This window comes from Eubalaena glacialis, chromosome 13, assembly GCF_028564815.1.
Source record: "Eubalaena glacialis isolate mEubGla1 chromosome 13, mEubGla1.1.hap2.+ XY, whole genome shotgun sequence".
Taxonomy (NCBI): Eukaryota; Metazoa; Chordata; class Mammalia; order Artiodactyla; family Balaenidae; genus Eubalaena; species Eubalaena glacialis.
The window spans coordinates 56,074,619-56,087,529 of NC_083728.1; the positions used below are offsets into that span (position 1 = coordinate 56,074,619).

Below are 12,911 nucleotides of genomic sequence, written 5' to 3' on the forward strand. Positions count from 1 at the left end.
ACCTTGACCTGGACAGGGGTGATGGCAAGGGGCGGGCATCTGGCGGGATGTCGGGGTCTCCCACTCCAGGCCCAGCACCTGCGTCTGCCCGAACTGGCAGGGTCAGTGTCGAGAGCCGTGGGGGACAGACCCAGAGTACGCACAGGCTCTGCAGCCCCCGTCCGCCCCACCCGCTGGCCGGCCTGCCACTCAGGCAGGGAAAATCGCCTGTGACAGGCCCAGGAAGGCTGGGCCCCAGGGGCCGTGGAGGGACTTGCACAGCTCCTCTTCCAACATATGGTTGCTGTCGGCCCCGGGCGCTGCTCTGCCAGGGCAGCTCGGAAGCTGGGTGGGGGCTCTGGGTTGGGGCTCGGCGGCCTGAGCCATTCCTCCCACTCGCCTGGCCAGGCTGCTCTCTCAGTGATTGGAAAGGCCCCTGCCCCAGCTGGCATGCCTCTCATAGCGGGGAGCTCACTCCCGCTGCATCCCGTCTTGGCACCTCCAGAGAGCGTCCAGGAGCCTCTCCATCCCAGGGCCTGAGGCAGATGGAGGATTGGATCACACCCCACCCCACCCCACCTCACCCCAGGGTGGCCGCTAATCAAGCATGCAGGGAGCGGCTGGCCGGGGTGACTTCCAGAGGAGGGAGCTAATTGGGGGAGGGGTGCAGTGAGCAGGTTTGGGGCCAGAGGCCTCCTGGGGTCCCCGGTGCCAGGAGCCTTCCAGCTGATGCCCTTCCCCTCAGGGGGGCCCGCTCCACCCCACATCCCTGGACCAGCTTGGGCAGTACCTCCATACACTCCCTGGAGAGTATCTGGGCCCTGCATGTGCCCACCATGGGCCACACTCCGCCCACCCCTCAGAGGTTTATAGTGGAGTTCCCCAAACCTGCTTGCAGCCCTCTCCACACAGTCAGTCACCCAGCACCATCTCTCTGGCTCTGCTGCTCCCTCACAGACCTGCTGTGAACCTGCTGTGGCTCCCCAATGCTCTCAGATTCACTGGACTCAGACTGGCACCCAGGGCCCTCAGGTGTGACCCTGCCCCTCTGTGGGTTTTTTGGGTTTTTTAAAATTTATTTATTTATGTGGCTGCGCTGGGTCTTAGTTGCGGCATGCAGGATCTAGTTCCCTGACCAGGGCCCCCTGCATGGGGAGCTCAGAGTCTTAACCACTGGACCACCAGGGAAGTCCCAACCCTGCCCCTTTGGACCAAGCCGTGGGTCCCTGAGGCCACCTCAAATGGGCAAGGAGAAGGAAGTGCCAAGGACAACTCACGCACTGGCCCGTGGAGGGGCCCTCAGACACTCTGGGGGCTGCCATGTGTCCCAGAGCTCATCAGTGAGAGGGTGAACATGAGCCGTGGCCATCATCCTGCATGGCACTGACCCCTCCCAGGGGCTCCTAGACCCTGCCTAGACGCTCTACCGCCATCCCTCTACCAACGGGGCAAGCAGAGGCTGGCCCAGCCCCGACACCTGTCCTGGTGAGGCCGTGTGTGGACACTGAGGGGAGGAGACAGGCCTGCCCTGGGCACTGCACCGCCGTCCCCCTGCCTTCCCTGGACCCACTGTCCGTGCTGCCCACGTGCCCCTGGCGCACAAGTACCAGCATTAATGGAGGTGACAGGCGGGCGGCCTTGGGCAAGCAGGCAGAGAACGTTAATGGCCACAATGCCTCTGGCTGGGGGCAGAGGGAGGGGCTGCGTGTCCCCACCCCACCCTGCACCAGGACAAGCTGAGGAGAGAAGACTGCTCCCTAGGACCCCACTGGTGCCAGAAGCACCCAGAGACCAAGTCTTCCACCACCCAATCTGCAGACAAGGGGACTGATGCCCAAGGAGCATGGGCAGGGGTTTCAGGGCTCAGGTCACATGGGGGACCAAGCCCCAAAGCTCGCGGATCCCTGACACTGCCTCAGGGAGCAGGGACCACCTCCCTGGGCCCAAGCTTTCCCCAATATGTTGCAGGGTGGGGTTCAGTGGGTGGGTCATGACCTACCACCATGCCCCACTCCTGGGTGGAAAGTGGGACAGGCCCCAGCCAGCTGTGAGGGAGCAGATGTGCCTGGGAGTGCCTCAGGCAGAGAGCACAGGGGCGCAGGGGCTGGCACCGCTGTCCGGCCTAGGCTGGCTGCAGACCGGCAGACAGTCTGTGCACCTGATGGGCTGACCTGACTCGCACCCCCGTGTACAGGCCACTAGGCTGCAGCCATGGCCAAGCTCTCGGGACCCCTGAAGCAAGTTCAGGGCCCACCTGCACCCCTGGCAAGACCCCTCCTGGAAGCCCAGTCATGCCCCTCAGGTGCTGAGCCCCTTGGAGGTGCCGACATCTCTCCTCCCACCCAGACTTCTGGAAAGGCCCATCCACAGAGGCGGCCTCCACGGCTTCTGCTGAGCTGCCCTCCCTGGACTCCTGCTTTTCCCAACATGCTGAGGCCTGGCCTCCTCCCCCCTCTCCGGTGCTCCTTGGTCACCTGGCTTCACTGGGCTGTCCCCTCTGTACGCTGAGAGGCCCCTCCCTTCCCTTGGAGGACGGTAACACCCTCCAACCAGCCCACCCCCTGTGCTGGCAGCATGGCCTCCCCAGACCCTCGGAGGAGTCAGCAGTGCAGGGCCAGGAAGCACGGAGGCGTCCCTGAGACCCCCACCCCCACTGGCTCAGGGTGACCTGTGCCCCCTGCCCTCTCTGGGCGGTGCCCAAGATAGGGGCCCGGGCCTGGCTGAGTATGTCCGGAGTGGGGTCTGTGTGCAGAAGGAGCAGGCCTCCCGGCCCCCACTCTCCACAGGGCTGCTGGCGTGACGACCGCTCAAGCTGTCTCCCGGCCTGGGGCTGCCTGCACGGTCAGCTGGTCAGCTGGGCCAGGCCAGGCGGGCAGAGAGGAAAAGGCTGGTGGGCTGTGCCACCCACAGCAGTCCTCCAGGCCCCCGTTCTGCCCTGTGGACTTTACGGGGAGAAATGAGGTCTCCCAGGTTGTGTCAGGGAAGGTGGCACTGGGCAGTCACCCTCACATCGGTGTCCTTGCACTGGGCACCCCCAGGACACGCCACCCTGCTCCTTACAGACGTCTGTCGTGGCTGACCAGAGCCCCAACAACTGGGCCATGGCCTGTCACCCTCCTGCACAGCTGGGGAAACTGAGACCAGGTTCACAGGGCCCAGGAGGCACTAGACTCTGGACCTAGTGTTCTCCATCCCACAGACCCCTACTGGATACTCCTTTTTTCCCCAAAGCACCCCAGCCTCCCAAGCTGAGCTTGGGATACCCCAGGAGCCTGTAGCTGAGCCTACAGGGAAGGCCAAGTGGACCCTCACGGGGACCTCTGTGCCTCCACAGAGTGGGCCTGGGGCAGCACACACCCCTCCGACGGCAGACCCCACCCCATGCCTGAGATGGCACATCACTCATTTCTGGGTTAAGGCACCTTCCCCTGAACAAAGGCAAAAATTTCTTGAGAAACGTGACTGGCCTGTCTTGAGTATCTGTGTCCACTTCTGGAATGGTCCTGGCTGGTCAGATGAACTTCCGCTAGGACCCAGCTGAGAAGTGGGCTCCAGACTGTTAAGTTTGGACAGTTCGGGGATCAACATGGAGCCCAGTACCCTGGGAGGTGGGGCTGGGAGCAGCTCTGGCCGTGAGGACATTAGGGGCGGGGGTTTTCTGGTGGGCCCTTTCCCAGGCCCCGCCTCATTCACCCGGGTCCTCCCAGGAGGGACAGCCAGTGGAGAGGAGTCCTGCCAACAGCAGGCAGATGCAGCCCTCCTTCGGCACCTGCCAGGGGAGTGAGGAGTGGGGGCTGGGGGGTGATGCTTCTAGAAAGGGGGAGTGAGTGCATGTGACCCTCTTTCTGAGCCGGTGGCCGTCAGTGGGCAGGACAGGGGTTTGGGGGTGCAGACCCATTCAGCCTCCTGTTTGGAGAAGAGGGAAGGGTACTGCAGGCAAGTCTTGGCCAGAAAAGGAGGCTTGCTCCACCGTGTGTGCTGGGCTCTGCTGCCGGCTCTCTGCTGCAGCCCTCCCCGAGCTAAGTTCTGTCCCCTCCCGGGCTGGGCTGCAGCCCTCCCCAGGCTGGCTCTGTTCTCCAAGGTCCCCCTGTCCCGGCGCTCAGCCCAGAGGCCCCGGCTCAGGCTGAGGGGCTGTCAGGGGCCAGAGCCCTGCCCTGACGGATGAGTGCTGACGGCCCCACTCCCTGCGTCCTCGGCCGCTGACACCCCATCACACCGCTGCGGGGACCCCGGGAGACCTGGCTGCCTCTGAGCACCCCCGCGGCAGCCTGCAGGCGACGGGGGCGGGGACGGTGCCAGGAGCCCCTCATTTGGCCGCACACCTGCGTCTCCACTCTCGGCTCCGCCGTGACGCTGCCCGTCCCTGCCCTGCTCGGGTGGTGCCACTGGTGTCACCGGCCACGGCTCCATCCAGGAGTTGTCGGCGCGGCGGAGACTGCTGAGCGGGTCCCGGGCGCGCGAGGCCGGTGAGTGCGCAGAGGGGGCGACTGTGGGCAGGCAAGTGGAAGAGACGGGGGTGCACCTGAGGTGGCCGGGGGGAGACCGCTGCCGGCGCTCGCGCCCCCACCCCCACCGCGAGCCCGGGTCGGAGGTCGCTGCGCCCCCCGGAGCCCGGCACCGTGGCGCACGCGCGGCTGCTCCCGCCGCCAACTTCTGTAGGTGCGAGTCGGCGTCGGGGGGACGCGGTCCGTGGCGGAGGCTTCGGGGACTCGCTGCCTAGTGAGTGACCGCAGACCGCGTGGGGGCCGCTCCTCAGTTTCCCAGGCCGGAGTCCGAGTCGCGCCCCGAGAGCTTGTGCGGGTCCCGCGGGGTGCGGGGTCGCGGCAGGCGCCGGGCGGGGAGGGGCGCCGGGCGGGGCGGGAAGTTCCGGCGGGGTCCCGGGGCCACGCGCAGACTTATCGGGGCGCCGCAGGCTCCGCTCCGTCCGGGGCGCAGGTACGGCGGGCATGGGCGGCGGCGGGTCGGAAGTTTGGGGGCCGCGCGGGGCCCGGCAGGGCGTGAGGGGCGCCGGGGTGGCGGGACGCCAAGCTTGTCGGGGCGCGGGCGGGGCAACCCCAGTCCCCACGTCCCCCACTTCGCGGCGTCCAGGCTCGGCGCACCGGGACCATCAGGGCGCAGCAGCCCCATCCTTGTAGGAGGGCGCCCTGCGGGCTTGGCTGTGGAGGGAAGGGGGGAGGGAGTTGGGGTCTCGACTTCAGCCGAGGAGGAGCCTGGTCACCTCCTCTGCACCACGCCCTGTGGGGTGCTCCCAAGTCCCAAGGGCACCAGCCGGGATGGGTGAGCTATAATCAATCCCCTGGTGGCTGGTGGTGGCTCCAAGCGCTGGGTGCCCCCTCTCCCACCCTGGGGTGAGGCCTCCTGCGCCTGGCCTGCCACCAGTTTTCTCCCAGACAGGGAAAGGTTAGTGGGACCAGGTGTCTGCGTAGGCACACTGGGGGTGCAGGCTGCCCTGGGCACACGCACCCAGTCACGGGTTGGGACACATGTGCTAATGAATGTGGCTTTGGGGGTGTGGGGGTGTGTGCTGCTGTCTGGGGGTGTTTTCTGCTTGTGCACAAGCACGCTGGGCAGGTGCCAGGTGTTCTCTGGGCCCCTGTGGGGTCAGCAGCTGCTGAGATGGCTCCCAACCAAGCCCCCCCACCCCAAGCCAGGTGACTGATCTGAAGCGGGAGCACAGGAGGGGCCCCTCGCCCCCTTAGTTCAGAGGCCTAGGAGGAGCCCCCCCAGTCCAGGGGCCTGGCTGGGAAGTGGGGTGGGCGGTGGCACCAGGCGGCACAGCTGTGTGGCTCCCAGGGCTGGGTGATCGATGGCCCCAGCACAGCCGCCTCTGTCTCCAGAGCACACACACCCATTTGTCATCTGTATCTTGGGGGGGTGGGGGGCAGGGATGGGGCCTGCCTCTGCACCCACCACCAAGTCCAGGGAGTGTCTTCAGCCCCTAAGGGAGCCCCAGTTCATCTCCTGGGCACAGCCCCCTCTTCCCAACCGTGCTCTCCTCTTGGAGCCCTGTCCCCTCCCCGATGTGGACATCCCTGCACAAGCCAGTCACTTAGCCTCTGCTCACCCTGCCCTCCACACCCTAGTCATGGCCATGCCAACCCCACCTCTGCAGGGCCCATTTGGACAGGCAGCCCTCTCCACCCCTGTGGCTGTTCCCATAATGGGGGTGCCCATCCAGTGTTTGGGGGCAGCAGACATGACTGCCTGCCATGTACAGAGCCTGAAGGCCAGCGGGGAGGACGGCCTGCTCCCAAAGGCTGCCCAGCTACCCCAGCCCTGCCCTGCTCAGTGCCCTGGCCGTCCCTGAACCCCGGGAGCAGGGCAAGTGTACACGTGTCTACATCCGTGAGTGACTGTGACCCTGTGTGTCCTCGGGTGTGCGCGTGTGTGTGTGTGCATGCGCCCTGTGCCTGCTCACACCCCCGGCCGTGCCGAGTGCATTCATGTGTGCAGTGACCCCGTCCACTCTGAGTGGAGTGTGAGCCTCGTGTGCTCGGGCCCCTTGCATATTGGTGGCCGCCCTGCTCTCTGTTCCGAGTCAGCCCAGCCGTGCAGAGGTGGTCCCTCCAGTCGCTGAGTGAGGAGGGCTCAGCGGGAGCTGTACGCTTGTGTGCACACACTCGCCGAGCGCCCGGCTGAGGCGCACACTGCGGCGGTGGACAGCCCAGGTGGCAGCCCAGATGGAGTGCAGAGTGGCTTCTGAGCAATCGTGCAGGGGCATGGGGAGAGGAGGGTCTTGGCCAAGCTCGGCCGCTGCAGGCTCGGCTGCCGACCTGCCGGCAGCCACCCAGATGGAGCCAGGCTGAGCAGGTGGCTGTGCCGTGAGGCCATGCTGGACATCCACGCCCCCCAGCCTGGCCTGGCCCACGCAAGGCTGGCCCCCTCAGAGACCACAGTGCCCACCCGACGCCCTGCAGAGCAGGGACACGGTGTAAACAGGCGCTCAGAACCTCTGCTGGTTTCTCATCTCACGGCTTTTATCTTGGCTTTCCCGCAGGCAGGAAAGTCTCTGGAGGGGTTAAGACAAGGAAGGGCCGTGTCCCCAGGAGTGAGTCTGGTCATACTTGGCTTCCTCCAGTCACTCACCCAGTGCCCGTGGGGTAGATGGAGACCCGGGCTCTGCTGGTGTGGGGGAGATGGGCGTGGATGGAGTCACCCCAGAAATGGGCCTGCTGGGGACTGGCCAGGACTGAGGGGCGAGATGCGTGTAGGGTCAACCAATAAAGTACAGGACTTAAGCTTAAATTTCAGATAAACAACAAATAATTTTTTTAGTGCACATTCCAAATATTGGCTAGGCCATACTTATACTAAATAAGTATTTCCCATTTACCCGAGTCCCATTTACCTGGGCGTCCTGCATTTTTTCTGCTGTGTCTGCTGACCCTACAGAGAGTGAGGCGGGGAAGCCACTTCTGCTGGCAGAGGCCGGGGAGGGGGACGGGGCGGGTGCCGGTGCCTGGACGCTTAGCCTTGAGCTGTGACGGAGGGGAGGGGGCATCGGCCGGGGCGGCTGGCGATGACCGAGGCCCTGTCTGCAGGTGGCCATGGGGCCGGGGCTCGCCCGTTAGCAGCTGCCATGTCCGGAGAGGCAGGATCGTGCCGCCTGGGCCCCGGGGCACGGGCCCGGGCGAGGAAGCCCAAGAAGCCACACTATATCCCACGGCCCTGGGGCAAACCCTACAACTACAAGTGCTTCCAGTGCCCCTTCACCTGCCTGGAGAAGTCCCACCTCTACAACCACATGAAGTACAGCCTCTGTAAGGACTCCCTCTCCCTCCTGCTGGACTCCCCCGACTGGGCCTGCCGCCGGGCCCCAGCCGCACCCCGGCCACGTGCACCCACCCCAGGCCACCCCGTGGACTCCTCGGACCCCACGGACCCCAGCGGCCGGCCCCGAGGAGCGCTGGATGCTCCCGCCACGCCCAACCACATGGTCACCGACGTCCTCTCCCTGCGCCGCCGGGTTGGGGGCCCCAGGCCAGGGGCCGAGGGGTCCCCAGAGACACTGCCCCCTGAGGCCAGGGACCCCCAGAAGGGTGCGGGCCTTGGTGGCCTCCTGGCTGAGTCGTGGAAGCCGGGGAGGGGTGGGGACCCGAGGAGCACGGCCGGGGTGGACGTGCCTGCCACGGGCCCTGAGAGCAGCGTCCCCTGCTACCCCCCGCCCACCCCCGGGGAGTTCCCTGAGGCCCAGAGCCTCCACCTGTCCCTGCTGGGCGTCAACTACCCTCTCAGCCCGGGCCTCTTTTCCTACCTGGGGCCCTCCCTGGCCACTGCCGCCCACGTGCCCTTCCTGGCCTCAGCCAGCCCCCTGCTGCCCCCGGCCACTGCCTTCCCTGCCCCACAGCCCCCTGAGCGCCCAGCCCTGGTCCCTCGCCTGTACTATCCCCTGCTCCTGGAGCATAGCCTGGGGCTGCCGGCAGGCAAGACTGCCCTTGCCAAGCCCTCCGCCCCCCCCAAAGGGCCCCCCGAGACTCTGGTCCCTGGGCTGCTGAAGTTGCCAGTGCCTGGGCTGGGTGGGCCCTGGCCCCGTGGTGCTCTCAGGGACCCGGGGCAGGAGGGGGAGCTGGAGCGGCCTGCCCAGAGCGACCCCAAGAGGAAGCAGGCCCTGGGAGGCAGGCCAGAACCCCCGCAGGACCCCTGCAGCAGGACGAAATTCAGTTCCCAGAGCAGGTGGGTGTCAGGGGCCCCAGTCGTAGGGGTGTTAGGAGAGGTGGGAAGAGGGCTGGGGGGGAGCGTGGCTGGGCCCCCAGCTGGAGCTCAGTCACCAGGAATAGGGGCTTCAGGCCGCAGAGGAGAGACTGAGGCCAGAGAGCCAACCTGTCCTTCCTTCTGGGGTTCCGAGGCCCCAGGCCAGGGTGCCAGGCTGGACAGGGGCGTGAAGGGGGTGGGGCACTGTGCAGGCAGCACAGCCTCCTGACTGGCTTCTGCCCCGCAGCCTGAGGACCGGCCCCTCCATGATGCTGTGGCCTGAGGACAAGGAGCTAAGTGACCTTGAGACCCCTGGTCCTGTGGCCCCCCTGCCCCAGCAACCGCTGGGCCTGGTGCTGGGGGGCCCTGGGCACGTGGGCGAGGACCTGACTCGGGCCCTCGGCGACTGTGCCAGGGTGGAACAGCGCCTGGGCCAGTTGGCGCCTGCTGGGGGCCTGGCCCCGCGGCCTCTGCGGGAGCAGCTGGGGAAGATCCGCCGGGAGCTGCTCACCATCCACCAGGCGCTGGAGCGGGCCGTGCGGCCACCCGACACTCCCCTCGACCTCTCTGTGAAACGGGCGCCCACCAAGGGGCATGAGGTGCCCCCAGGGCCCTGGGGGCAGCCGGAGCTGGGCCCCACGCTGGTCCGGGGGACCCCCAAGCCACCCGGCATGCTGGCAGCCCAGCCTCTGTCCAGCCACACCACCAAGTGTGAGGCTGACTCCAGTGTCCCTCCCCCGGGTCTTCCCCTCCAGGCCCCAGAGGACCCTGTCCTTCCTGGCAGCTGGGGCACCCACGGTGGGCCTGGGGGCTCCTGGCCCCCTGAGGCTGTCCCTGGCCTGCAGAACCCCGCGGGTGCCGAGGTCTGACCACAGCCCCTGCTGCCATCTCTGTCCTTAACAGACAGGGGCCCTTCTCCAACCCCATGCCTGCTGCCTGGCCCCCCACCTGCCCCAGCATGCCTGTGGACAGACTCCACCCGCCGTGGCCACACCCGTCTCTGGGGCCACACAGGCACAGCAGAGGGTCACGGCTCTTTAGTGATCACAGTTGTGGACATTAAAATGGAAACCACCTTCACACCCCGTCTGGGCATCCTTCGTCCCTCGCTGGTCTAGCGTCACCTTCCGTAGAAATGTCCCCAGACTGAGCATCAGGGGGGCAGTGTCCAGACCTCCTCTTGTGGACTGGGCCCTCCCTGGGGGGCCGGAGTCTGGGGAGAGAGTGGGGAGCTTTCTATGGGGGGGGCAGAGTGGGGCGGGGGGAGGCAGGTGTGCATGGTCTCAGCCCTGGTCAGGCCTGTGTTTCTGCACATGGGCTGTGGGCAGGGACCCCCGGACATGCTCCAGCCCCCATCTGGCAGGCCAGGCCTAATGTCAGATTCATGCAGGAGGCAGCTCCCTCTGTGGTTAAACGGTGCCCCCACATTCTGTGGCCCAGGGCTGTTCGCCCAGCGTGGCCTCCGCTGGGCCCCTGCCAGCCCCTGCAGCCACGATAGGCATCAGTGGCCTTCACAGCTCGCTGCCTCCCTCCCAGCGCGACCAGACTTGGCTTTTCCCACAGGCGGGGGTGGGGGGTGGGGGGCAGGCGGGGAGGGGTGCCCGGGGGACCCTCGGACCCAGCGAATCACTTCTGTTCCTGGGAGCTGGCCACACCTCCACGCCCACCCAGGAATGGCCCCAGGGAGGGCAGTTCCTGCCTGTGCCTGGCTCCCCACGCTGGGCCAGCCGGGCTGGGGCCAGTCAGATCAGGACCTGCGGCCGCCCCATTAACCGCGCCGGTAGCAGATAGCATCGCCGCCCGCCCCTCCGCAGTGTCCAGAGCTGGGGTGCAGGCGGTCAGGTAGGGAGTGCTGTGGGTCACAGACACGGCTGACCCCCACCTTCCAGGGGCTTCCTGGAGGGGCTGCGGGCTGAGTCAGGCGGTGTCTGGAGAACCCCCAGGTCCTGAGTCTGAGGGAGACCCACCCCACCTTGGCCTCGCGTTAGCACCCCTACCTGGCTACCGCACCCAGACTTCTCATCACCCAATGGACAGACATAAGCCTGACCCTGCTGGCAGTGCATGGCCCCAGCTTCACAGGTGCAGAAACAGGATCAGAGAGACAGGACCCAACCTGTCTAGTCTGTGGGGGTGCAAGATGCAGCCCCTGGAGGCCCCTGCCCCGGACTCTGGTGAGTGACCCAGCCAGCAGGTCGGGGGCACAGCCCCTTCCGCCAGGTCCTGAGCTTTCGGTCCTGCTGGAGGACGGAGGCGGTGCTGTCTCCTGAGACAGCAGGTGGTGGAGGAGGCCCTGGGCCCCCTGGGGAGGGTGGGCTGAGAGGACCATGAGTGCAACCAGCCGTGCAGGGGCAGCGTGAAGAATGTCCCAGAGGCCAGAGCAAAGGCCCCGAGGCAGGAATGTGGCAGCACTGGAAGGTACCTGGTGGGGTCAGCAGCTGAGTGATTGGGCTCCTTAGAGCTTCCCTGGGTGCTGCTCAAAGGTGGCCCAGCCAGAGCTCTGCCTCCCTGCCCCCCTTCCCCCCTGCCCCCCTCCTCTGCCAGGTGGCTCTTCCCACCCCCTCAGGCTCTGGTTTCCAACAACAGAGCCCGAGCCCCCCAGGTAGGAGACCCCTCCCCACGGCCAGAGAGGCCTAGGAAAGGACCCCTGCTTCACCCCTCAGGAGTTGGAAGTCTCCAAGGGCTGTGTGGGGCAATGGGCAGGGGCTTGGGCTGTCCCAGACAAGGGCCACTTTCCCTGCCTGGAGGAAAGGTTCTATGGGCAGAGGCGTTTGAGAAACACTGCTCGTCTGTCACCCCTCCCCCCACCTCGGACACCTAGATGCCCCTGAGCTCATTCCGGCCTCAGAACAAAACCCACAGCAGCCCTCCTGGGTCATGTGTCTCCCAGAATTGTGTTCAGGGACCACATCTGGGAAAATAGGGCCCAGAGGCACGGCTGGCAGTCGGGACCTGGTGGAACAGAGTCAAACCTGTAAAACAGGAGGAACCAGCACCACCGGGAAGCGTGCAGGGGGACCACTGTCGCATTGCTTGGCACATGGTGGGGTGTTGTTTCTCTTGCAGCCCCAAACTTGGCCCAGTTGGAGGACTGGCTCAGAGAGGCTGAGGCTGTGATGTCTGCCCACCCACCGGCTCTCTGGCCTCCTACCCTGACCTCCTGGGCCTCCCGCACCAGTGGGTCAGCCGCGTCCCAGGGACCACGCCTCACGCTGGACCTGCCCGGAGACCCCGCTCACTCCTGGCGGCCCCGGCTGCTTGGGTGGATCCCAGTGCCCGCGGGGGCTGCAGGGGGGCCCTGGGGCCTGCACTGCTCCCCAGATGGCCTGCTCTTCCTGACGGCTGGGACTGCACCCTGCATCCACGTGCTGGACCTCTAGGGACACTCCATCTGCCACCTGCCCTGCCTTGTGCCAGGGGCCAGGGCCTTCGTGCCGGAGGACGTGGCTGTGACAGCTGCTGGGCTCGTGGTGGTCAGTGACCTGGTCCCCAGGGCTGTCCGTGTGCTGCAGCACACCGTCCGAGCCCCTCAAGGCCGCTGGGTGACAGTGGGCACCTTCTTGACTCCCCGGGGGCTAGCTGTGGATGCCCTTGACCACCTCTTGGTGACAGACCACATGCCCGGGGCTGTGCACAGCTTCACACTGGGCCCTGCCTTGGAGCCACTGGCCCCCGCCTCCATGATGGGACTGGAGGGCCCCTGCTGGGTGGGCCTGGGGCCCAATGGGGGCCTGGCTGTGAGTGAGGAGTTCGGGGACGTGCGGCTCTTTGGCAGTGCCCGCCAGCCCCTGTGCTCCCTGGGGGACCTGACTGGGCACCACTTTGGCACCCTGGCAGGCGTGTGCACCGACGCAGCGGGCAGTGTCATTGTGGCAGACGAGCAGCGGCGCCAGGTGACCCTGTTCCCCCGGGCCAGGGCGCCCATCTGCTTGGTGTCCGAGGGGCTGAGGTGGCCCCTGGGTGTGGCCTGTGCGCCCCAGGGCCAGCTCATGGTGGCGGACGCAGAGGACGGCTACATCAAAGTGTACCAGTCCCACTTGGAATTGGCCTGATCCGGTGGGCTTGAACGGGAGCAGCCCCTGACTGTGCATGGGTCCAGTCCCCGGGGTTTGGACCACGACAGGAGGAATGTTCAGGGTTTGCAGGGTCCTCCAGGGATGCTGGCCATGCCTTCCTGACCTTGCACATTTGCTGACACTCCTGAGCACTGCTGTCGGGCCCGGGCCTGGCCTCTTGTCTTC

The 12,911-nt window shown here is 66.4% G+C and overlaps 2 protein-coding genes across 4 annotated transcripts; both read left to right on the plus strand.

Annotated features, from left to right (window-relative positions):
- Positions 1-3,836: 3,836 nt before the first annotated feature.
- Positions 3,837-9,793, plus strand: PRR35 (proline rich 35). 3 transcript variants are annotated; one of them, XM_061208770.1, is made up of 3 exons: positions 3,837-4,445; positions 7,521-8,652; positions 8,918-9,793. In XM_061208770.1, the coding sequence occupies exons 2-3, from the start codon at positions 7,559-7,561 to the stop codon at positions 9,537-9,539; spliced, it is 1,716 nt and encodes a 571-aa protein (XP_061064753.1). In that variant the 5' UTR covers positions 3,837-4,445; positions 7,521-7,558; the 3' UTR covers positions 9,540-9,793. The 3 variants fall into 3 exon arrangements, with proteins under 3 accessions (XP_061064753.1, XP_061064755.1, XP_061064754.1); XM_061208772.1 differs by lacking the exon at positions 3,837-4,445 and adding an exon at positions 4,677-4,698; XM_061208771.1 differs by lacking the exon at positions 3,837-4,445 and adding an exon at positions 4,885-4,914.
- A 2,468-nt stretch (positions 9,794-12,261) lies between these two features.
- NHLRC4 (NHL repeat containing 4) lies at positions 12,262-12,791 on the plus strand. Its single transcript, XM_061209630.1, has one exon. The coding sequence runs from the start codon at positions 12,288-12,290 to the stop codon at positions 12,720-12,722; it is 435 nt and encodes a 144-aa protein (XP_061065613.1). The 5' UTR covers positions 12,262-12,287; the 3' UTR covers positions 12,723-12,791.
- The last annotated feature ends 120 nt before the right edge of the window (positions 12,792-12,911 follow it).